The sequence below is a fragment of the Aspergillus novofumigatus genome (assembly GCF_002847465.1).
Source record: "Aspergillus novofumigatus IBT 16806 chromosome Unknown P174scaffold_3, whole genome shotgun sequence".
NCBI lineage: Eukaryota > Fungi > Ascomycota > Eurotiomycetes > Eurotiales > Aspergillaceae > Aspergillus > Aspergillus novofumigatus.
The window spans coordinates 1,735,693-1,759,545 of NW_020194276.1; the positions used below are offsets into that span (position 1 = coordinate 1,735,693).

At 50.4% G+C, this 23,853-nt stretch overlaps 9 protein-coding genes across 9 annotated transcripts; 4 read left to right on the forward strand and 5 right to left on the reverse strand.

Annotated features, from left to right (window-relative positions):
• Positions 1-4,128: 4,128 nt before the first annotated feature.
• On the reverse strand, positions 4,129-11,509 carry pyr2 (non-reducing polyketide synthase pyr2). The gene is made up of 2 exons (XM_024831115.1): positions 7,664-11,509; positions 4,129-7,571 (listed from the first exon to the last, which is right to left on the reverse strand). Exons 1-2 carry the CDS (start codon positions 11,502-11,504, stop codon positions 4,183-4,185), a joined length of 7,230 nt encoding a protein of 2,409 aa, XP_024684000.1. The 5' UTR covers positions 11,505-11,509; the 3' UTR covers positions 4,129-4,182.
• A 468-nt stretch (positions 11,510-11,977) lies between these two features.
• Positions 11,978-13,092, reverse strand: P174DRAFT_404116 (4-hydroxybenzoate octaprenyltransferase; the record flags this gene model as incomplete). Its single annotated transcript, XM_024824016.1, has 3 exons — positions 11,978-12,572; positions 12,636-12,930; positions 12,978-13,092. The coding sequence occupies 3 exons, from the start codon at positions 13,087-13,089 to the stop codon at positions 12,008-12,010; spliced, it is 972 nt and encodes a 323-aa protein (XP_024684001.1). The 3' UTR covers positions 11,978-12,007.
• A 268-nt stretch (positions 13,093-13,360) lies between these two features.
• On the forward strand, positions 13,361-14,983 carry P174DRAFT_449831 (cytochrome P450; the record flags this gene model as incomplete). The annotated part of the gene is made up of 3 exons (XM_024828883.1): positions 13,361-14,272; positions 14,322-14,773; positions 14,824-14,983. 3 exons carry the CDS (start codon positions 13,361-13,363, stop codon positions 14,981-14,983), a joined length of 1,524 nt encoding a protein of 507 aa, XP_024684002.1.
• Positions 14,984-15,040: 57 nt separating this feature from the next.
• Positions 15,041-16,822, reverse strand: P174DRAFT_419348 (cytochrome P450; the record flags this gene model as incomplete). The annotated part of the gene is made up of 7 exons (XM_024824778.1): positions 15,041-15,477; positions 15,534-15,585; positions 15,645-16,147; positions 16,208-16,379; positions 16,430-16,546; positions 16,599-16,686; positions 16,755-16,822. The coding sequence occupies 7 exons, from the start codon at positions 16,820-16,822 to the stop codon at positions 15,041-15,043; spliced, it is 1,437 nt and encodes a 478-aa protein (XP_024684003.1).
• Positions 16,823-17,147: 325 nt separating this feature from the next.
• Positions 17,148-18,138, forward strand: P174DRAFT_404119 (SDR family NAD(P)-dependent oxidoreductase; the record flags this gene model as incomplete). The annotated part of the gene is made up of 4 exons (XM_024824017.1): positions 17,148-17,214; positions 17,268-17,706; positions 17,764-17,850; positions 17,912-18,138. Exons 1-4 carry the CDS (start codon positions 17,182-17,184, stop codon positions 18,136-18,138), a joined length of 786 nt encoding a protein of 261 aa, XP_024684004.1. The 5' UTR covers positions 17,148-17,181.
• On the reverse strand, positions 18,098-19,656 carry P174DRAFT_511177 (FPP/GGPP synthase family protein). Its single transcript, XM_024831764.1, has 4 exons — positions 19,246-19,656; positions 19,037-19,191; positions 18,661-18,987; positions 18,098-18,603 (listed from the first exon to the last, which is right to left on the reverse strand). The coding sequence occupies exons 1-4, from the start codon at positions 19,426-19,428 to the stop codon at positions 18,147-18,149; spliced, it is 1,122 nt and encodes a 373-aa protein (XP_024684005.1). The 5' UTR covers positions 19,429-19,656; the 3' UTR covers positions 18,098-18,146.
• P174DRAFT_502759 (uncharacterized protein) lies at positions 19,641-20,458 on the forward strand (the record flags this gene model as incomplete). The annotated part of the gene is made up of 2 exons (XM_024831116.1): positions 19,641-20,149; positions 20,208-20,458. 2 exons carry the CDS (start codon positions 19,641-19,643, stop codon positions 20,407-20,409), a joined length of 711 nt encoding a protein of 236 aa, XP_024684006.1. The 3' UTR covers positions 20,410-20,458.
• Positions 20,459-20,645: 187 nt separating this feature from the next.
• Positions 20,646-22,305, forward strand: P174DRAFT_502760 (FAD-dependent oxidoreductase; the record flags this gene model as incomplete). The annotated part of the gene is made up of 3 exons (XM_024831117.1): positions 20,646-21,327; positions 21,382-21,758; positions 21,799-22,305. The coding sequence occupies 3 exons, from the start codon at positions 20,646-20,648 to the stop codon at positions 22,270-22,272; spliced, it is 1,533 nt and encodes a 510-aa protein (XP_024684007.1). The 3' UTR covers positions 22,273-22,305.
• On the reverse strand, positions 22,301-23,804 carry P174DRAFT_366495 (cytochrome P450; the record flags this gene model as incomplete). Its single annotated transcript, XM_024822115.1, has 2 exons — positions 22,301-22,651; positions 22,704-23,804. 2 exons carry the CDS (start codon positions 23,802-23,804, stop codon positions 22,301-22,303), a joined length of 1,452 nt encoding a protein of 483 aa, XP_024684008.1.
• Positions 23,805-23,853: the final 49 nt, after the last annotated feature.

The following is a 23,853-nucleotide window of genomic DNA, read 5'->3' on the forward strand; positions in this document are numbered from 1 at the left end:
TTGAGAAACTGAGCCTTCAGAGCTATTATTCATCCTCGATGGAGGTACGAAGTGGCAGGTCGAGGATACAGAAGGAGGCGAGTTCTATGCGGAACGAGATACAGGGAGTCTTGGACGAAGTGACCAAAGAGATCTGGACTGTTTCGGGTGACCGTTTACTAGCTTTCCTCAGGTTTCCATCAGATCTATTTTGTTTTGTTCTCCTTGAAGTTTATTTAATCATGTTTTTGTTGACGGTCATACAGATCCACATTGAATACATCGAAGGAGTCAAAGTATTCAGACATCAGTACCCATCATTAGTCTTAGGGAGGTTAGGTAGTGTCTGAATTTCAAAAGCTAGGAACACCTCCTTATAATATACTGACTTCATGGGAGGTGCGTACCTAGGGAGTGCTATAACCAGTGTCTTTTCCTCTCATCTTCCTCTCACCACTATCTCTCACCTGCTTCCATCTACTATCATCCTTTCTTTCTTGTCGTGCACCTCTTCCCTCTTGTCCCATCTTAGGCCATGAAGGAATGCTCACTTGTTAACCCAAGTCAGTTATTTCACTTTTTATCAAACTCATTAATGCTAACAATAGATATAGTCTTGCCCTGCAAAGTTATGCTAAAAGGTATTTTGTAATGTCAGAAAAGATTATCAAATGCAGCTCCCTACTAGCAGTGCTATATGAATGGCAAAAGGAGTGCTCTGGATGCTTTACGCCTCCTTGATATACTCAGCATCCTTAAAACCAATCAAGCATTGACTATTCAACGTCGCAGATAAAGAAGTAACCACAACATATCATCAAAATATTGTTGAAGGACTATTTAGATTTCCTGCCTCCCTTTCAAAGCTCAGGTTGTCAACAGTGCCCACTAGGGTCTCTTCTTGCGAAGATGCTAACTAAGAGACTAGCATTAAATAAAATCAGCAAGGTGTCAAGGTGCAGGCTCGCAGGCAGGCAAGGATGGGTTAAAGAGGTAGTTGACACTCAGGCTAGCTTCACTAATCCTTATCTAACAGTCCCAGGCTGCAGGTAGACTGGTACGGGTAGGCTCTATAGACAGGACATAGTCCAAAGAGTGTAAGGATCTACTTTGCAGGGTAGATAACCTGTTGACTAGGTAAGAATCGGCAACGATTAGGATAAGGAAGAGGTAGTATTTCCAGTTGATCCCCTTTATACAAGACTAATCCTTGTCTTCCGCAAGACAGACAAGGAGGAAGCGTTCCCATATACCTTCACCAACAGATTAATGATGCTTCGAGCCGGATGCGCAGACATTAATAGATGATATCATACACAGATGCGATGTGAGGTAATGATATAACCTAATCCACATCCGCTCTGTTACAAAGAGCTTCAAACAGGTTGCAGAATTGTGCGGTGAAGATATTCCTAAGCTCACGTGATTCCTCCTTAGTGATGCCAACTCCTATCCACGGCAGCACCGTGACACAAGGAGCCTGTTAAGTTAAAGAGCCCCTATTTATCTTACCCTATTAGGGTGGGCATGAGAGCACACAGTCACACTTAAACACATATTATTTCTTTATAGCTAATAGAACTCTAACTACATTATTCTAAGAGCAAACTTATCTAAGTAGCTATAACTCATACATGAGTACTGCAGTGATTTAGATATATAGTTTACTAAAGTGTATCACATATCAGGTGGCTAGGACATTTAATATAGAATAACTATGTTTAGAGGCCAGGGTTGATCCATAACTGATAGCAAGTAAAGTTAGGTATATTATAATAATCTATACTTCCATTAACGTAATCCACAACCGAGCGAGCCACCTCAGAACCCCTGAAACCTTGCATCCTTGAGATCATCAAACCCAAATTTCCATCCAATATGGCATCAAAAAATCAGATTCAACTATCAAATTAGAAGATCGCATATCTCTTACAGTCAAAGCATACCAAAATAGCCAGATCAAAAGTATACAAGCAGCAGCAGCAGCATATGATGTTCCTCAGTCTACTCTTACGCATCAAATCAGCGGCCGCAAAGCATGGGTTAATATACCAGCTAACTGCTAGAAGCTTAGCAGTCTAGAAGAGGGTTCTCTAAAGAAATGGATTCTGGATATGGATGAGCGCAGCCTACCACCAACTCAGGATACTGTACACAAAATGGCAGATATCTTACTATCTCATCAAAACCCAGGCCTATCTACTAGAAAAAACTGGGTCAGTAACTTTATTAAACAGCATAATAACCTGATATCAAAATATACTCACAAATATGATTACCAGCGTGCAAGATATGAGGACCCAGAAGTCATTAACTAATAGTTTAATCTTATTAGGAATACCATAGTAAAATATAGTATTCTTAAACAGGATATCTATAACTTTGATGAGACTGGCTTTTAAATAGGTGTAGCCTATATAGCAAAGGTTATCACTGCATCCTATCATTGAACAAGCTGCGTACAAGCTATACAGCCAGGGAATTGCGAATAGGTTACTGTTATTAAATACATTAATGCCTCTGGATGGCCTCTCCCCCTATAATCATCTTCTCTAGCAAGGTCCACTAGTCTCAGTGGTGTCAAGATATCAACCCTAACTAGCTAATCAGCCTAAGTGATAATGGGTGGACGACTAATGACCTTAGAGTTTTATAGTTAGAAAAGGTCTTTGAAAAGCATACTATAGCTTATATAATTAGGAAATATTAACTTTTGATTCTTGATAGCCATGCTAGCCATGAATTAGCAGAGTTTGATCTTTTCTATAAGAATTATCAGATCATCCCTCTTTATATGCCTTCTCATTCATCTGATAAACTGCAACCTCTTAATGTTGGCTGCTTTGCACCCCTAAAGGAGGTATATGGGATGGAGATAATGAGAAGCATTTAAAATAGCATTCATCATATTAATAAGGAAAACTTTCTTAATCTCTATAGAGAATCAAGAAAGATCTTATCATCTAAGAATATCCACAGTGGTTTTGCAGCTTCTAGTCTAGTTCCTTTGGACCCCCAAAGGGTACTAGATAAGCTTACTATCAAGACTATTACACCCCCTACTACTGCTCATGGACCTGCAGATGCAGAATAGATTGCAAAGACCCCTTATACTACTACTAAGGTGCAAAGGCAGATGGAGCTTATCAAACAGCTTATTAAGCATAACTCACAAAGTCCCCTAAATAAGGCTATCCATTAGCTCACAAAGGCAGCTAAATCCACTATGCATAAAGTCCTTCTCCTAGATCAGGAGATAAAGGGGCTACATACAGCAAATGAGAAGCAGAAGCAAAAGCACGCAACCTAGATCTTTTATTACTACTAGAGGTGTTCTGACAGGTGCTAAAGGCCAGTAACTTGCCCAAGAAGCTACACAGATAATGGAACCAGTTCCTAAGAAGCATGCGCCACCACGATGTAGTAATTGCCATCAAATTAGTCATATTAGAACAAGCTGTCCTAGTAGACCTAGATAATTCAAATATTCAGACATTCTGCTTTGGTTTGGTTCTATAATAGTAAGATATCTCATGGTTTTCGACTGCGGCCAGAATCATGTTTGGGTGACTCGCTCGGTTGGGTGGCTCGCTCGGTTGTGGATTACGTTAAGAGCAACATAGCTTTGTCAGAAATGATCATATATGAACTGTTAAAAGATAGCTGATCCTTATTTGAAAAGTAGGTTTTGAATTTGTGTGCCACAGAAATATCCAGCTGCTCCTGACCTCTCAGTGGTTGGGAGATCATAAAACTGCGGGATACATATGCATTGGAGATATTTCGCGCAAAACTGATGTTGTTGAAGGTGGTGAAAGCTATCTCCCCTTGGCAGTTGCTTTCGGTCCAAGCTGTAAGTCCTAGTCGGCCATAATAATCCTGAAGATGTGTAAGTGCAAAGCACAGAGTTGAACAGCCACATAAGCTAGTGGTATTTGCGAGTGGTGAAACTGGCAGAATAGGATTTGTCTGGCGGGGACGTACCAGGTCTAGGAACGGAATATTAGCCAATAGCGGGATCCTGAGTGGAGACAGAGACTGGACCTATGCGAATTAACAGCTACACAATCCCTATCGACACACGTTCACCGTTGAGCTCGATGAATCGAATCAGGAAAATCTGGGACAGCTGTCTCGCGCTCGAAGTGTGCGGACCATCTTAAATGTAAGGCATATAATTTGTATTCATACAGGAAAGATAAATCAGTAAATAAACTTCTCTGCGACCTCTTGAAGAACATCACCCACGGATGACCCTGCAAGAATGAAAACAACCGAAACCTTCACTCCAACCTCCCTGGAAAACCATCCTCCCAACTGTGACGCTACTATAGAGTCAACGCCAAGTTCGTTGAACAGGGTATTATCGGTGATCTCCGTCGCAGACTGCAGAAGCGCCTGGAGATATCTGGTAAAGTGCTGGCTCAGGATACCTCGTACAGCCGTGACGGCAGACGCAGTTTGTTTGACACGCTCAAGTTGAACGCTTAACGGCGTGTTCTCTGCGTCTGTTTTAACAACAAGGTTCTCTTGCCTTGCTTTCCTTGACAAGGCAAGCATATTAGACATTGCCGGGTTGAACCAGTGGCTGGCTTCCCATACTTTATACTCTGGACTGCCGGTATCAGGACAGAGTCCAGCTGTAACCATACGAAATCTGCTACCAACAGGATCTCCAGCCAGGACAGCCTCCGCAAGAATCTCCGATATGTCGTCCCCGTCTAAGGCATCAATATTCAATCCGGGCCCAAGGCAAAGTACACTTGCGGGAAGACCAGACATCGCTCTCTGATGAGCAAGTGCTGAGAGATATTCAGTTACGGCGTACTGTTGCGGATCTTGTTTGACCGGGCAGCGACCAACCCCCAAAAAGAGGTCTAGATTGGGGGAGTCATAAAGCTGCGATAGGGCTTTGGCCCTCTCAATCGTGTTCGCTAGCGCTATATCAGGCGTGACGCCAGTATCAAGTTCGCCGCTGAACACAATCCCCTGGACCGAAGGCAAGGATGGATGGCCGCGGATCGCAAGAACAGTGTGTACAAGATCTTCTTTAGGGGGGACTGTGATGACTTTTGCGCCACCAGATGCAATAGCAGATACCCACTGGGGGTTTTTGGAGAATGGTGCGACAAGAACTAGATGCTGCGCGCCATGGGTGACAAGCCATTCGGCGACAACCCTCCCCAGGGCTTCGGGAAGCCCCCAGAGAACATACGTGCTCTGTGGGGACAGAGACACCCCATCGCTCGCTGGGTGGATCTGTGCTCTGATCGGCGTTCCCTCGTCAGATAACCAATCAATCACAGTTGTCGGCCCTAGATCAACTTCTCCGAAAAGTGATTTGGCCACCGAGCATACCGTGAAAGTGGCGTCCTTCGGGTAGAGCCACCCAGATGCACTCTCTAGGGCAGTACGAATACTGAACGCAGGAACATGTGTTGGTGAATGTGCCGTCGCTGTGACGACCTGATAGAATGAACAGATATCAAAATGCCGAGTACTTGGAAACAAGCTGCGGATACGTTTCTGCACGTTGTCGTCGTTGTTGGCGTGATGAAAAACAAGCGCCCCCACTTTAGATACTGGGAGCATTTGCCTTAGTCGATGAGTAGGCGTACGCTCAGGGATATAAATCACACCCTGTTTCTTGGCTTTGACGGTCGCCTTGTGCGTGATAGCTAGTATCTCGATCTTATGCAAGGGTGCGAGGGAATTTAGGACATGGAGGCTGGTGATATCAGGTTCCAAAACCAATATTACAGAACCGGGTTCTGTCTGCGATAAGATCCCTTTTGCGACCAACATACCCACTGTATTCGCAAGGAAACCAGGTTCTTCTGCGGCAGAAACGGCTGGGGGTACGGCCCAACACCATGAAGAGGGAGTACGTACCCGCGTCGCATTGCGCTCAGAGAGTGCGAGGACGCGGCGAGAGCCACCCTTTCCTGCCAGAGGATACTCAGCGTTGTTAGGCCTGGAAGCTACTCCTATCAAGAGATAGAAAACCCCAACCCCTTCAATTTTGATACTATGCGCGGTGGAGAAATGAACCTTGACTTCGACTGTGGTCATGGAGACACCAGGTAGGGGTCTGGTGGACCGGTATGCATGGAGGCGAGCGCTTCGCTTCTCAACAGTTCCTACGTGTTCGAGTTGCAGGACAGAATATTGCCTGTCCTGGTTGAGTAAAACAACGTCTTCAACTTGAAGATGGGCAGCCAGGCGCCGCTGATTCATACGGTCGGAATATGTATGGCGCGGTACATACAGGACACCTTTCTCAGACAGTCGCAGCTGGGACTCTAGAGGCGGACCAGTAGTCATCCTTGAACTGTCTCGAGCATCAGTACGGACGAGGTGCATCAGGAGTGTCGCCACCGTACGGACATTTTCCTTGGAGGCCGAACTAGAGGGGAGCTCCAGGTACTGGAAGATGGTGTCTGGATGCTCCATTGAGAAACCACAGAGGAGGCCTGCTGTAACGGCCATGGAGAGGGAGACGGGCATTCTAGCGCCAGAGCGGGAGGTAACCCAAAGTAGTTTGCTCGCGCCAGCGAACAATCGTCGTAGTAGTCTCGTCTCCTCTCCGGGGCTCAAACAATCTCTGGGATTTAAAGAGTCCGTTACGACAAGCACCACCGGCGCAGGTCTCCCCTTCGTAAATTCAATCTTGCTGATATCCTCGACTAGCACCATACGTCGAAAGTTTTCATGAACAGCGAGCCAAGTCCGATCCATCCACGTACTCCGCGCCGCTGCAATCACCAAATCGGGATGCTCATTCGATGGGATAGAAAGGTTTCGCGTGGGATGAACCGTGGGATTACCAGTCTGGCATACTATGATCGAGAGGCCGGATATTACCTCGTCATGAATTGGGGTTATGCTATCAATTCCACTGAAACCGTGATCGATGAGAAGATCCTTCCATGCCTCACGGGTGCGGACAGGCCCATGAGATGGGTGTTCTGCATCGTTACCTTGCCAAGCGCTTAACGGGAGTAGGAGGTTTCGGTGAATCAAGTGGGGATTTGTATCTTCCAGAACGAGGAGGTAACCCCCTATTTTGAGGAGGCGGCGAAACATTGTGAGGGTGTCGGTTAAGGACTTTGTGTTGTAGAGGGCTTGATGAACAATGATGAGATCGACGGAATCTGGTTCAAATGACAGATCTTCTAGATCCTGTTCCTGGATGAATGGTTGTGCAGGCGGCTTCGTGGACGGTGCCATCATCGACCTGTGGATGACTGCCCGTGTATAGGTGTTGTAGGCAGTCCCAATCTCCCTCAGCACGCGTCTTGTCACTCGATCCGTTCCACTACTTGTCACCTCCAGAATATTCATCTCAGGATAAAGCGCTGCCAACTGTCCTACCAGCGACACGAGTCGGTCATACCATGGGGCGAAATCCTGCAAATTCGCGGCGTAGTACTCATCCAGAAGCTCAACAGTAGGAGCACGAGTCTTGCACTCAAAATCAAACAGGCTTTTCCACTCCTCACAGATCGTCGCCAGAGGGCCAAGTGCAGGTGTGCAGATATTCTCAAGATTTTTCTCCAACCACCCCGGTCGCCAGACGGGATTCATGCCCCCTTGACAAGGACAAGGACATGGTCAGCCCAGTCTAAAAACGCAGCCTTGGCTCCTGAGAGCCCCTTCCGATCCTTCCGCGCAAGTTTCTCACATAGTTCTCGCAGATGCAGAAGCGCGAGCTGCTCACGACCCATCAGCGTACTGACGACCCCCGGCCGGCATAACACTTTGCCACCCGCTGCTGCGCTGGGTTGCAGAGGTATCCAGTCCATTCTGCTAAACAGGCTAGATAGGGTGGGGTGATTCGCGGTTCGATTTAGGTGAAGTCCTTCACAAGATACCACACACTCGTCGTTTGACCGGAAAATGTCTATTGCACCGGTGATTTGCCCTGGAGCTTTGGTAAGGAGTGCGGCGTCAATGGTCAGGGTTTCACTGTCTGCCGGTCGCATAGTCGGGTTAATGGCCAGGTAGGAGATCTTCGAGATTCTGTAGAGTGACTTGGTCAATTTATCCACCCTTCTGGAAATTGACGCTGCTAAGAGTGTCTGGAACGCGTGATCGATCGTAGCGGGGTGGATGTGTAAGGCTGGCTGATTCTCGCTCCCTGGATGGGTCATTGTGGTGGAAGCCGCTTTTCGGTTGCAGGAAAGTGTAGACAAACGTTTGAAATCACCAGCGTAGTCGTGGCCGAGAGCAGATAGATGAGAGTAGAAATCGCCGACATCCATCGGGTTGAGCCCTGCTGATGGGAATCGTGCAGGCAGAGCTCGCGCATCAGGCGCGCCGTATGTGGTTTTGAATCGGCCGGAGGCCACACGACAGAGCTCGCCATGAACAGCTGCTTGACATGCAAATTTTCCTGTTGCGCAGGGTCCGTCTGATTCTACCCCCACAGCGAACAGTGTCTCAAGCCCCGCCTGGTATAACGGGACAGGTACTTCTTGGTAGATTTCAAGTTCATGAAGCTCGATTACTTGTACCGGAGATGCCCCTGCCACCGCAATAGCTGCTTCCACCATCATGGCGACATACGTTGCCGGTGGAAGGACGGACTTCCCATTCAGTCTATACTCATGCAGCCAAGGGAGCTCCTCGGGACGTAAGTAGTTCCTCCAACGACGCTCTCCCTGGCCAGAAGTCGGAAGGACTCCACCTAACAACGCATTGGGTGGATTGCGAGCATGTAAACGGGCTCGGGATAATCTCGACTCGGCCCAGTAGCTCTGGCTATGGTCAAAGGGGTAACGTGGCAGGCCCTTTACCACAGCTCCTGAAGCATTGGTATTGAATGCGTTGACATATGCCTGTACATCAAGGTCCCCAGGACCAAAAACAGTCCACAGCTCCCCAATCGCCGCGGCAAATGATTGAAGGCCCGATTTAGCTCGCTTTGCGAGGCATAGGTACGGCAGGTCTGTTGGCCTTGACATGTCCTCGAGGATCTGGCTCACTGGCCCACGCATCACAGGATGTGGACCAACCTCAATGACACAGTCATACTTGGTCCCCGGAGATTGAAGCGCCACCGCAACGGCTTGCGAGAAAGAAACCGACTTCAGCATATTGGCTACCCAGTAATCACTTGCTTGATCGTCACGCGTGACACTAAGGTCCACCCCTGGGTACGCGGTTGAGAACCAGCGCACCGGGCAGCTCGGCTTCCTTGGTTGAATTTTGCAAGCTTCCAACGCCCGTCTGTACACCTCCGCGCTCAAATGCATATGGTGCGAATGGTACGCAGTATCAACATGGAGAGGGTGCACGGCTTGTCCCAAACTAGAAAGCAACCAGACTAGTTCGTCGATGGCCTCACGGTCGCCGGAGAGCGTCACACTTGTAGGGGAGTTGTAGGCTGCAATTTGAATTTTTCCGACATATTGAGGGCGATTGCAGATTTCCCCTGCTTGTTTCCAATTGAGCATCACGGCGACCATGCTCCCAGGATTTTGTTGGTGCTGAGACTGTTGGATCGCCCAGCCTCGTAGATAGGCAACCCGGATCGTGTCTGCGAGGTCGAGCATTCCAGCAGCATATGCGGCGGCAATCTCGCCGGAGGAGTGGCCGATCACGCTATCAAATTTGAGCCCAAGGTTGCGAAGGAGGTTGGTTTGAACGATTTGAATGGCCGTGCGGAGGGGTTGTGAGACGCCAGCTTCGTGGACTCGTGAGTCCGAGTCGGGGGCTGCCAGCTCAGTCATGAGGTCGAAGTCGGGCCGGTATTGTAGAGGTAGCGAATCGAGGGCTCCTTGCATATCGGCCATCCATTTCTGGGCCTGCGGACTTGTCCTGATGAGATCAAGGCCCATCTGCGGCCATTGTGCCCCCTGGCCAGTAAATATGCCCAGGATCCGGGAGTTAAGATGAGACTGGACATGGCGACGAAGGCCGACCGGCATGCGGCCACTGGATCGGCGGGATATCTCCTTTGTAATTTGGTCTCTGAGCTCGTCTGCTGAGGTGGCAGTAAACATTACGCGGTATTTATGACATGAACGGCGTGTCATCAAGGTCAAAGCAAGATCCATGAGGTTAATCATTGGGTTATCATCGAGGAACTGGAGGAGATCCTTCAGCACCATTCCTAATGAGAGTTCAGAAGCTGCCGAAACAGCAAAAGGGAGAAGGCAAGAGCCCACTTCATCTTCTTTGCGGCGCCGAGGAGAGGACGGCGGGGCATAGCTTTCGAGAATGGCATGAACATTAGCACCGCCAAAGCCAAAGGAATTCACTGAAGCGCGGCGAGGTACCCCGGGTGACAAGCTCGGCCATGGGACACGTTCATCTGGCACTCGCAGTCGAGATAGATAAGGTACGATCCGAGGGTTGGGCGAGGATAGCAGCAGGTTCGGAACAATCTCCCCATGCTGCAAACACAATGACGCCTTGATCAGCCCAGCCAAGCCAGCTGTCGCTTCTGTATGACCAATCACAGTCTTAATCGAACCAACATGCAGGACTTGAGAGTCTTCCGGTGCGGCATCCCCAAAGAAAGCCCCATAAATGGCACTGGCTTCTTGGGGGTCTCCTGCCTGCGTCCCCGTCCCGTGCGCCTCAAAATATTGACATCTCTGCTCGGCATTCTTTGGATCAAGGCCGATACTGGCGTAAGTTGACTCGATCAGTTGCTGCTGGGCTTGTCCGTTCGGCATCGTGATACCCATTGTCCGCCCGTCGCTGTTCACTCCTGTAGCCCGAATCACACACTCAATCTCGTCCCCTGCAGCGGTAGCATCGCTCAGTCGTTTTAGAACCACGGAGGCGACCCCCTCTCCTCGGGCGTAGCCATCGGCGGATGCATCCCACATCCGCGACCGGCCTGTAGCAGACAGCATCCCTGTTTTTGCGTCGGCAATATAGGCGTTTGGAGATAGGATTAGATTACTCCCCACCGCGACAGCCATCGCACAGTCACCTTTCCTTAATGCCTCGACAGCCAGATGGACAGCCAGCAAGCTGGAGGAGCACCCGGTATCCACAGAGAATGATGGCCCAGTCCAGTTGAAAAAGTATGAGATTCGGTTGGCCATGATCGCGGGCGAGTTTCCGGTGACCGTGTATGGAGGAATCGAATCTGGATCTGCAAATTGTATCTGACTGTAATCTGTACGGAGGAAGCCACAATAGACCCCCGTAGGCGAACCCTGTAAGACATCGAGTCTATGCCCGCCGGCATCGAGGGAATCAGAAACAGTTTCTAGAAGCAGACGTTGTTGCGGATCCAAGGCAGCTGCTTCTGCTGGAGAGATGTTGAAGAAAGAAGCGTCAAAGGCTCGTATATCTTCCTCTAGGAAATACGACTCAGCCACGCTTGTCGCCCCGTGCTGTTGGCTGTTTGGATGGTAAAATGCACCCACGTTGAATCGGCCACTGGGAACTTTGGAGGCGACATCTCGCGGATTCTGAATAAGATCCCAGAGACGAGCTGGTGAGGAGGAGGATCCAGGAAAGCGACATCCTGTTCCGACAATGGCTATGGGTTCGAGAGACATTAGGCAAAAGCGATGTAGACAGACAGATTCAGCAAGAAGACGAGCGATTGACCTCATCAATATTAACTGGCTTGGGAGCCCATTCGGCTAAGTCGATCCGCGTGGGCATTCCCGATTCAGGATGTGTTTATGCAAGGGTTACACCTTCTTGGAAAGCCCAGACTTCTGTCGCAAATATTGTCCACATACGAAATAAAGACCGCTCCCCTTGCTCCACTAGTATTTTCTCCTCGCTTTCAAATTATGCGCAATGAACTCTACTCGCTTCGACAGCCCGTTATCTTTGTATGTTATTGAGGGATTTACGTGCGCCTGCGGCACTGGTATCTGTATCGCCATCGCCACCAGGTTTCACAGGGCCCTCGTGTCAAGACAGCGCTGAGAAGAAGAACAGCTCGAGACGGCAGTTAAAGTTTTGCAAGAGAACATACCCGTAACGACCCCCTGTGGGAATTTGCTTTGAGTATCGAACAGTGCGTCAAGCCTCCCTCTCCTACTTGCAGTCATCTCTGTAACCCCCTAAATACAACCTCCAAAACACAGGCCACCATTGCCCATAGCCCCATCACCACATTACTACGAAAGACATAATGCCCGCTTCCTGGATTCTTCGCATCGAATCTCCTCATCTGGTCCACACATCCAATGATCCAGACCCCCATCCAAGAGATCCATAACCAAACTGAGCCCAAAGGGTATAGTACCCAACACAGCGCACCCGCCACTATCGTTGCTAGAGCCACAAGTACGCCATGTATGTGTCGTCCCGCAAGACTGTAAAGTGAGTTTACACCCAGTTTTGTGTCGTCGATAATATCTTGGTAACTGTAAGCGGTGTTGAAGTAGAGAGTCCACGTAAAGACAACTAGGCAAAGCGGCAGACTAGACCATACAAGTGCAGTGAAGGAGTCTACATTGGGGTAGATCGAGGCGCGGCCAAAGAGGACAGGACAAGATGCTGTCAGACCGAGAACGTATTGGGGATAGATACCAATTCGGTGTGCGAGCGGCCTTTTGCAGTATGGATATATCAGGGTTCCCAACGTAGGGGGAATCATGGAGTGCAAACTACAGTCTCGCACTGTGAGTCAAGCTTGGTAGCGGAGAGGGGGAACTGTTGGGGTTACAAACACATATCGTCCGTCCATCATCCAATACAAGAACGTCGTGGCTATGCCAGCTTGAAACAGCATCCAGACCATGGCTTCTTCAGTGCGGAGTCTGCCTGCGGCCAAGGGACGATCCCTGGTGCGTGCGACGCGAGCATCGATGTCTCGATCAACCCAGTCGTTCCACACCATGCCCGCCCCGGAAAAGATATATGCTGCCAAGGAGCAGAAAAGGACACGGGTAAGAATGAACGAGACGGAGATGTGGTTGGGGTCTTCGCGAAGTCGTGTACTCCCGGCAAGGAGCGTCGACCATACTGTGCCTTGTTAGGGCCAACTGGCAAAGGGGGTAAGGTGGACGAACCTCCGGCAAAGAGGGCGAGAAATGAGTTATACTTGTCGTATCGCGAGATACGGATAAGGTCCCACGATATCTGGTTTATGGACCTGCTTTGGGATGTGGGAGAGCGAACCATTATGGCGAGGCGTCGAAGCAGCTGTTACCAGCAAAATCAATTGGTGCTAGACAGACCTCTTATATATGCATTCCTGGTATTGTGCGAGTGAGGACTTTCGCTAACCAGCCCTTACATGCCCACATCATAAGTAGCCATGATAGATGATGCCACTGATGCAAGGGCGTCATCACGTCCACACCGCTATTTCAGCAGACTTCGAAATCAACTAATACAAAGATGCCATGACATATTCTCAGTACGTAGCAAAACCTCAACGCCCGTGATCAAGATGCAGAGCCCATTTTCGGCCACACTTTTCCTCATCATCCTCCTCCCTCTAGTCCTCACAATAGCCCTGAACCATCTCGCTCGTTCCTGGTTCCCTTCCGAACGTCGACCGAAGCACATCTCGTGGATAGGCCGCCGATCAGGATTGCTCAGCTCGTTCCGTGCTTGCCTTGGTCAATGGCGCTACAATCCAAACCTCCTCGAAGCCGGCTACGAAGCCTTCAATAAGACGGGCCGAGCCTTTCTCATGCCCCTCATTAGTTTCGAACCCATCGTCATTCTCCCCCAAGAGCACATAAAATGGATTATTGACCAGCCGCCGACCGTGCTGTGCCCGCGTCGCGCCGCATACACCCGGATGGGAGTGCGTTACGTGGCGCCTGGCTTCACACCTGCAATTAACGAAATTTTGCACAGCGCGATCAAACTCCACCTAAACAAGAAATTTGACAACTTGAAGGCGGAGATGTATGATCAAATGAGCTGGGCCATCGATAGGAGCTTTGGCATCGCAGACTGTGTGAGTAAAGTGTCCCTAGCTCGCGCGTTGCGGTACACGGTCTACCATACGTTGGTTCCCGTGCTGGCGGGCCGTGAGCTAGCCAAGAATGAGCGCTTCGTGGAGGCCATCATATCGAGTTCACAGTGGTTTGGAGCAGCCTCAACGGTGGTCGGGCAATGTTTACCCCCGCCTGCCAGAGGCGTCATCGGATGGGTGCTGCAGAAGCCCATCGGGTATGTCCAGCGGCGGTACCTTAGGTATCTGATGCCGATTGTGAGAGAAAGATTGAGGAAACTGCAGGAGGAAGCAGAGGTGCCGGAGGACATGGTCACTTGGTTGTGCCAGGTCATTCTCACGACTAGGGGCGCTGACGGTGCGGAGGAGATGTTTGCAGATGCCTTCAACTTGTTGGTATGCTTGTCCGTCAATTCTCCTTGCTCATCATGATTTAACAACCCAGCTTGGCGCTGCGTTTACAAGTACCGTGTTGACGGCCCACCACACCTTGCTTGACATACTCGGTTCAAGCACAAAGGACGACATTTACCAAACCCTTCGAGGCGAGGCGGAGGCGACGTTGGATCACCCGGCGAAATGGTCCGATCCAACTGCTATTCTCCAGTTGCACTACATAGATAGTACACTTCGAGAGAGTCTTCGACGGGCACCGCCTACCTCCATGGCCCTGTTGCGCGAGGTCGTTCCCGGAGACGGGCTGATGCTGCCAAATGGTCAATTTCTTAACAAAGGCAGCTGGCTGGCCGTCCCTTCAATCCCCATCCACCGCGACAAGCAATTCTATGAGAGCCCAAACGAGTTTAAGCCTTTCCGGTTCGTACGGGACGGGAAGCCGGCCTCCTGTGTCTCAACAAGCGACACATTTCTGTCTTTTGGACACGGTCGTTCAGCCTGGTGAGTTTGGGTATCTCCCTTAATTTCCTGGCAAGTCTAACCGTTGCCAGTGCTGGAAGACATTTCGCCACTCGCATATTGAAAATGATGGTTGCGTACATCGTCGTACATTACGACATTGAAGCGATTGATGGACGGCCTGCCAACTTCTTTATGGGGGAACATGCTGTGCCTCCAGATGTGGTAGTGAGTGTGAGAAGAAGAGGATAGTGTCAAACCGTGAATCACATTTGTTTGGTAGAACTAGTAATCTATCTATATCCTTAATTACAAAGACACCTCGTGCTTCCTTCTTCTCACAGCAACCCTAGCAACGGGGTCTGCACTCGTAATGGAGCCAACAGTGAAGACCTTAGGCTGATCCACAAGTTTGATGTCGTACTTCATCAGAATGTGACAAAGCGCAAGCTTAGTCTCGGCGGTGGCGAAGAATCGGCCAGGACAGCCATGCGCCCCATGCCCGAATCCGATATGGTTGACGCTCGTCGCTACAAAATGTGCAGCATGCTCTTGTGTGGGCCTCTGGCGCATCTTGTAGAAACGGTAAGGGTCAAAATGCGCCGCATTAGGGTAGATCTCCTCGACCCAGTGATTGTGTTGCGAAATCATTAGCAAGTCTCCTTTTTTGATTGTGATGCTGTCGTTGTCTCCAGGATTAGACGAAGAGAGGCGGATCCTCTCAGTCGCATAGCGCCGCATGTTTACTATATCATCAGCCCATTGACTTCGTAATGTCAATGCTAGTGACAGAAAGACTCACCTAACCCTGTGGGCTTCAATCGCTGACTCTCTTTCATGACGCTGTCCATCAACTTTAGCTGATGCAATCCCCCTTATTCCAAAGCTCTCCTCCCCCTCTATTGGTTCGGACGTCAATAATCTCCTTCCTCAGCTCCTCTACTAGCGCCGGTCTCGCCACTATATCGTATATCACTTGCGTGAGAAAATCCGAGGTGTTATGCATGGCCGATAGTGCCAGGGTGAGCTGTATGACGGCTGGATCGTATTTGCGTCCACGTGCACATTCTTCCGCCCAAGCGATAGTATCCAGGTAAATTGGTGGCTCGAGACCCTCGGCTATGCATCGCTCTCTTTCCGCTCTTCGTGATAGGATAATGGGTTCAATGAGCGTCCGGGCTTTGGCTATCTCAGCACGAAGCAATTTACATGCGGGGAGAAACCACGCAACCAGCGGACGGAGAAGTGATGGGTACACGCGAAGCTCGCGCACAGCGCTGAATGCGTGAAGGGTTATGCTGCGTGACAGGACGAGCCAGGTTGGATTGCGGGAAAAGCTGCGGCCAAGAAAGATGCGGGCAGATTGCTGGGAGATCATGTCAAGGATGGTGGACTTGACGCTGATTTCGTGCCATTCTAACGATAAAATAAGCAACGGAAGGCCAACTGAGGAAAGGCACCAGGGAGCTACCGTACCTGTATTATCTGCCCAACTCTGCTGTAAGGCATCACTCGCTTCCTCAGATAGAGGCCCAATTAGATCGACCAGTTGATGCGTTAGTTTCTGACGGATGATGTAGCTCATAATCTCTTTGCCCACTTGATCCATCTCAAAGACGTTCAGGCCAGCGACATTGGGTAGCATTGTCTGCTTTGATGTCAGTCCAGAGAAGGGATTAGACTAGTTGCTCTACCTACGTGGACCCTGTAAGCGTGAAAGTCAAATCTCTTATCGTTTCGTATAGCGTGAGCATATTCCGGTGCAAGGATCAGCTCGATCCCATTCTCGGTGACAACGTAGAACCCATTTTTGGACTATGCTGCTGTGAACTCTCGCTAACATTGATGTAGCAGACGGGAGACCAACCTTTTCGAATCCAGCTTGTATAATGTTCTTCGCGTTTGCGTAGTACCGCTTCTTCGCATTGTTGAAAAAAAGTTCCCAGGGCTTGGGGCTGTTTACAAGAGGTAATTGAGGCGTAGATGGGCGGGGATAGTTATGTAAAGAGCGATAGCAACCAACAACGATGTGATAATAATTGTTGTGGACTGCTCAACGTCTCGGATTGATGTAAATATGGTGGAAATCATGATGGCTTGTCTGTCCGGCGTATACTCTGTTCGCGCAGTAGGCAGCTTCGATGGCAATTGGGGAGCAGTCGACTGGCTATCAGCAGATTCTCTGGGGACCGGGCTAAGATGGTGCCTCGATAACGGAGCGCTGTCGTCGAAAACCCCAATACTGAGGCAAGGGGGATAATCCATCCACGTGGGTTCCAGCTCAGAGCGGATGAACCACCCCCTTGCTGCGCGAAAGGGATAGAAGTTGTCTTGTCTGGCTGGCCCAATGCCAAAGATGGTGTGCCCCCCAATTATCTTGTCGAACAGTCTGTGTTTGCTCAGTTCGTGTTCCTCTACCTGCGATCCTCGTCCACACGGGCAAAGAAGAAATGACTATCACGATGGGCTGTCTCCAGAATCGCGTGAGTACTGCGCTACTGACCACCACACGACGGTAAACTGACTCTCAGTGCAGGTCGCAATAATCACCGGCGCCTCATCGGGAATAGGGTTGGCAGCCGCAGCAGCTGCTCTAGACGCTGGGGCCAGTGTATTCGCCGTTGATATATCGCCCTTTCCAGCCGCTCTCGACGCCAGTGACAAGTGTCGGACAATGCAATGCGATCTTACAGACCCTGACACGCCAAGGAAGATTGTTGAATCCTGTACCTCAGCCTTCGATGGCCGTGTTGACATTCTGATGAATATTGCTGGAGTAATCGACCATAATGCCAGCGTCGACGCCGTCACGGACGCAGACTGGGATCGGTGTATGGCTGTCAACCTTACCGCGCCGGTAAAACTGATGAGAGAGGTTATCGGGGTTATGAGGAATCAGAAGTCTGGAGTTATTATAAACATGGCGAGCCGGGCTGGAATGAGTGGTGCTGCGGCAGGCGTAGCCTATACGGCGAGTATGTTTCTCTTCGCTCCATTGAACTCGATTCAAGGGTGGCTCTGACATGGAATAGGTAAGCATGGTCTTATCGGAGCAACGAAGAATGTTGCTTGGAGATTCAAAGGGGAGAATATCCGGTGCAATGTGCTGTGTCCGGGGGGTATGATCTTCCTTTCTTTTCCAGGGCGTTGTGGGTTCCCAGTTTGTCTGACTGTCAACAGGCGTCGCAACTGGGATACTAAATAGTGTTGATCCAGCTCGGTTTGACCAGGAAGCCACATCAATGCTCAAGCCTATCTTTTCCGCCGTGTACGCAAACCGGGCAGATGGTTATGGGGTCATGATGCCGGGCGAAGTAGCGTCTACTATAGTGTTTTTGTGCTCCGATCAGGCTTCTCGAATTAACGGAGCTGTTCTTCCCATTGACGATGGCTGGTCTACTATATAATTACACTACTACGTTAGACTATCACGACCCCTCCGTGCCGATTGCACAATGAGAAAATGAACTGTCCTGTTTGATCTCCAGCGCATCAAGGAACTCGGTGACTCCTTTCCCCCCCCAGCGCCAGTCCCGGTCGTAGAGCGCGCAATTTCCTGGAGCATCAACCTCACCTCTGTGGCCAGTTCTGCTATCCTTGCGCGGCAATATGCAAAGCTCCCCGCAGCTTCCATAATACCTATCGCGTATCTTTTGACAGTCACGTCTTCCGTCTTCTGCCTGAGAATGTTGAGGAGCTGTATGCTCTGCGCGCCATGCCGGATTGCATGAATTATAGGAAACGAGAACTTGCCCTCCGTCAAGTCCTCCCCGAATCCCTTATTCTGAATGTACGTCCCACTCTGTAGATTCTGGTAATCATCGCGAATCTGAAAGATGACGCCCATCAAGTCGACAAGAGGGACGTAGTCGCTGTTCTCTCTAATTAGCCGGTCTAGAGGCTTTGTCCTTAGCGAGAGGGACACTCACTAACTACTATTGCTCGAACACTGCATGAGCTTAATTGCGAGCCGAAACAGCCCTCCCGTTTTATCAGCCACCATTCCGAGATATTCTTCTTCGGACGGGCATGTCAGGGAGTCCCGCCAGTACAGGTCCATCCCCTGCCCGCGGTGCAGCCGAAGAAGTTCCTCTGTGAATATCTGAATTGCGCGGGGGTCATTCAACTTGTGCAGCTCATGCTGGGCTTCGAAATATGCACTGTTTGCTGAGTTGATCGTCTGCGCAACTCCAAAGATGCTGTGAGCGACCGGTTGACCCCGCCGGAGCTTGGAGGAGTCCTGAATGTCGTCAATCCTGCGAAAGTCAGACACCTCAGCATGTCACGAGCTACGAAGATGCTTACAGTAGTGAGGCAGTGTGTAAGAGCTCGATCACTCGTCGGATAAGATCGAGTTTGTCCGATGGGACGTTGAGCCATTCGTTGAAAGCGGCGATCAGGCGGCTGCGGAGGTCTTTTCCAGGTAGAGACAAGAGGTAGTCTACAGGCGCTGCTATGATCTATCTTTCCTTAGTTTAATATTGTGAGAACGAGAGAGCATTTGGTTTCGGTACCTGGTCCGGGCCCAGTTTTGCATTCTGCCGAGTGTCGCCCTCAACGGCCGTGACTAGAGGCGTTGGGATGCTTGGAGCCATCTTGCGGGCGGAAGTGAGAGGAAGTTCACCACTGGCATGTTCAGAATTTATCATGATATTTCTCTCGATATGATGGGTCATATCTTCGTCGGGTACAGCCATTGTCGCACACCGAACCCCTTGGGTACACCTTGCAAGGGGGCTCAAAAGCAAAAACGCTGCATATTACCTTGCAACGAAGCTGTCGATTCAAGGGTCTAGGCTCCCTCACATACAGAGAGGCGCTTCTTTGTAACCGCCCCTTGTTTAATCACGCCTGGGTTCCTATAATTTGAGGATCAGCCGCTTACCCTCCTGCAACTACCAAGACAATAATGGACTCATTAGACTTCGCCAAAGCCCCGCAATCCTTCCAGTCGGTCAAATGGATCTCCGACGCACTTCTTTTTGCTATGGCAGCGGGCTGGCTGACGTGCTATATCGCCACGATCCGCACAGCTCGCCGCGATGACGCCTGTTGGGTACCGATCGTCCCTGTATCCTGCAACCTCGCCTGGGAGCTCGTCTACGCCATTCTCTACCCTCCGCCGCGCCTCCCGATAGTCACTGCTTGGGTCACGCTAAACCTTGTTGTAGTAACCACCGCTCTCAAATACAGCCCTGAATCACGGGGGAATTCGCCCTTGCGCGGGTATCGATTGCATGCCTGCTTCATCATTGTTACAGCTCTTTGGGCTTCTGGACACGTCTGCCTTGCAAAAATCGTGGGCCCTCTGACCGCATTTTACTATGGCGGGCTGGCTTGTCAAATCATGACAAGTGCGACGGCGCTGTGTGGGCTCGTGAGATCGAGGCGATCGAGTGGCGCGAGTTGGCTCATCTGGTAGGTCCTCTGCCCCATTCGAATTACTTTCTTTTTCCCTATTCTAACTGAGTGGTAGGGCCTCTCGCGTTATTGGTACAGGTAGTGCCATTTCTGGAGTCTTTTTCCGTGCACACTACTGGCCAGAACTGTGGGCATGGACGATGAACCCATTGATTTACTGGGCGGCTGCGGCATTTGTTATCCTTGACGGAGCGTACGGCTTTTGTTTCTGGTCTGTCAGACAGGCTGAAGTAAGGGCTAGTATCAAGGATGAATGACTTTGTTATATAGAAAGTGGGGTGTTATTGAATCAAGGGATGAACTGGCGGTGACTCGACCTAGAACCTAAGTGAGGGGAGTACACTAGAATGGAGGGGTAGTCATGCTCGAATAGACTGTTCTACGCTCATTTACTAGATCGGATGCCAAGTTTCTACCCCTGTATAGTGCAGAGAGCGTTACATCTCAGTCACTATAATCGTTCACGGTATCACTAGTTATACCGAATGTTCCAATGGCCGAAAACTCCGCGAGAGACGAATTAAGAGTTCTAATAATTGGCGGCTCCATCGCTGGCTTAACGCTCGCCCATGCTCTATCTGCCCTGAACGCGTCTCTCCAAGACGATCCCCGTGCCAAAACAACAATAAGATACACGGTGCTTGAGAAGCGTTCGTCATTTACTCCCCAAGAAGGCGCCTCTATCGGAATCCTGCCTCATGGCGGCCGGATCCTTGACCAACTAGGCCTATTTAAGGGTATCGAGGACGAAATCGAGCCCCTACACACAGCACATCTTCGCTTTCCGGGCAGAAAAGGGTATGTTGCAACGAATGAGTCTCCACGGGTCGTGGGCGATAGGTTCGGGTTGCCGTTTGCCTTTCTGGAAAGGAGGACCCTGCTACGTATTCTTACCGAGGGACTCGGCATTGGCGGACGGGTTGAGCAACAGGGAAACGTGACGAGAGAAGGAGGAGAAGGAAGTCAGGTTCTTTGTGACAAGGAGGTTGTGCGGGTCGAGTTTGTCAAGGATAAGGGAGACTACCGAGAAGCGGTCTCGATTAGAACGAAGGATGGACGGCTTTACAAGGGGGATCTGGTGGTGGGTTGTGATGGGGTGCATAGCATTGTGCGCAGAGAAATGTGGAGGATCTCTGCCGAGGAGGGCGAGGGTATAGAACCAGGCGAGAAGAAAGGTCTGTAGCACATCCTCCTTGAACAAACACTGAAAGCGGCTAAGAGTTTGACAGCCCTCACAGCGGAGTATGCGTGTATATATGGTATTTCCTCCGCCGTGCCCGGATTCCAGGCGGGCGAGCACGTTGCCAGCCTCAACAACAAACGGTCGTTCTTGACTTTCCCTGGAAGCCACGATCGGACGTTTTGGTTTCTGATCTGGAAGCTTGACCGGAAATATGTCTATGCCGATGGCGACATGCCTCGTTTCACAGCAACCGATACGGCATCCGTGGTCGAGAGATACGCAGAGGACATTATCTGGGGCGAGGTGACATTTCGCGACCTCTGGGATCGGAGAACAAGACATAACACGACAGTCCTCGAGGAAAATGTCTTTGATACCTGGCACTACAAGCGCATAGTATGCATTGGAGACAGTATACACAAGGTGCGTGACACCCATCTTCCATCCCCAAGCCGCAGCTTAGATCAGGCAGATGGCCCCCAACACCGGACAAGGTGCCAATTGCGCCATCGAAGACGCCGCTAGCCTTGCGAATTTACTCCACGAGGTTCTCATCTCCAACCAGAACGGGAAACCAAGCACGGGACAGTTTGACAGACGGCTGAGACAGTATACGGCCGAGCGAAATGGGCGTGTGGATAAAATATACAGCATCGCGCGGACAGTCGTCCGTTTACATGCTCGCGATACTTTATACCTCCGATTCTTCGGCAGGTATGTGCTGCCATATTCCGGTGATCTGCCAGCCAGGGCTGCATCAAAGACTATCAAGGACGCTCCAAAATTGGACTTTATACCTGTATCAACCAGGGTCGCCAACGGGTGGAATGAAGATGGTACAGGTGGTGGGAGTATCATGTTACGCGTTGTTCTCGGATTTATATTTGTACTTGGAGCAACTTGGACATGGAGAATAGTCGATAATCCATTCAGCTAGCTGTGCAATAAGTAGACGAGAGCTATTCCTAATTACTTTGCCCTTCCCTTCTGCGCAGCTGACAGAGCAACGGCCCCTTGTCCCATAAACCATACGTCTTCTGCACATGCCAGTTCTCACTCTCAGAGCACAGCTTCAGGTCGAATTCCCAAAGCACTCTCGCAAGGGCCGTTCGCATTATTGCGTATGCTATGTTCTTGCCAATGCAGTTGCGGGGCCCGGCCGAGAAGGGCTGGAATACCTCGCGGTTGTCGTTGTAGAAGGGCGACACTGGGTTGTTGGTCACTTCTGGGTCCCAACGTTCTGGGAGGAAGGATTCGGGGCGGTGGAAGTTGGATGGCGATGTGTAGGCCGTGAATTGGTGGAGGCCGACCTGGGTCTGCTCTTTGTCAGTTGAGGATAATGTTGGCTATAATGTTTGGACGACTCACATTAGGAGGGATAGTAAACCCTAAGAGGGTAATCGGGGATACTGTAACGCGCTGCAAACCACCTGGCACGGAGGGATACAGTCGCAACGCCTCGTTAAGACATGCTGTTAGAAGAGGTAACTTTGTGGTGACGGCAGGGAAGGTAATATCAGCTGGGGTGGTGATCGCGTCCTGCAACTCATCCCGAACACGACGAAGAACCTCGGGTGTCCGTAATAGCCAGTATGTCACCGCGCATAGCAGATCGGCTGGAGTCTCACTCCCTGCGATGATGATGACGCTGGCATTGGCCTCGATTTCCATTTCTGACAGCTCGTTCTTTGTCCCCCGCTGGCGCATAATGGAGTCCACGAAGTCTGGGCGGCCTTGAACGCTCGATGGAACTGAGTGGATGCGTTTTTGAACTAACGCCCGACTATACTGCATCTGTTCCGTAATCGCCTGGGAGGAGGCCGACATAAAAGCGAACGCGGTGCGGAAGATGACTGGATACTCATCCATCGCTTTGAAGAAGGGGATTAGGCGCGTGTACCTGGTCATAAAGGCGACCCAGGGATGATAGCGCCCGCGGTCGAGACCACCAAAGTGCTCGCCAAATGCCAAATCGCCTATTATATCGAAGGTGGTGAGTCGATACCAGGTAACCAGATCGGCGGGCTGGCGTGTATCTGCAGAAGACTGGAGCTGTGCGACAAGCTTGTCGATATGACCCTGAATCATAGGCTCTTGTTCGCGAACACCCTTGATCGAGAACCCGTGGGCGAGCGCCTTACGGTATCTGGCGTGATCTCTATCATTCGCATTGATGATATCCGCAGTGTTGCTGTTTGAGAACTTGGACTTGGGGAGGGATTTGCAGCGGTCATGGCGGCCATAGATCTCATTCCACGCTTCAGAGCTGATGAAGGAGACCTCATCCGGTGAAAACCGCACAACCGGGCCGTATCGTTCGTGCCATCGCTTGATGTCGAGATCCACATTGCCTCGGACGGCTGATATGTGGCGCAGCAGAGGGAAGGCAATCCACGGCCAGTGGCAAGGGACACGACGCAGAGGGTGAAAGAATAGGTCGCGAAGGGCTGTTCCAACGACGTACAGCATAACGAGCACGGCACAGAGCACAAGGGCCATCATCTTGCTGTTGTTGAGC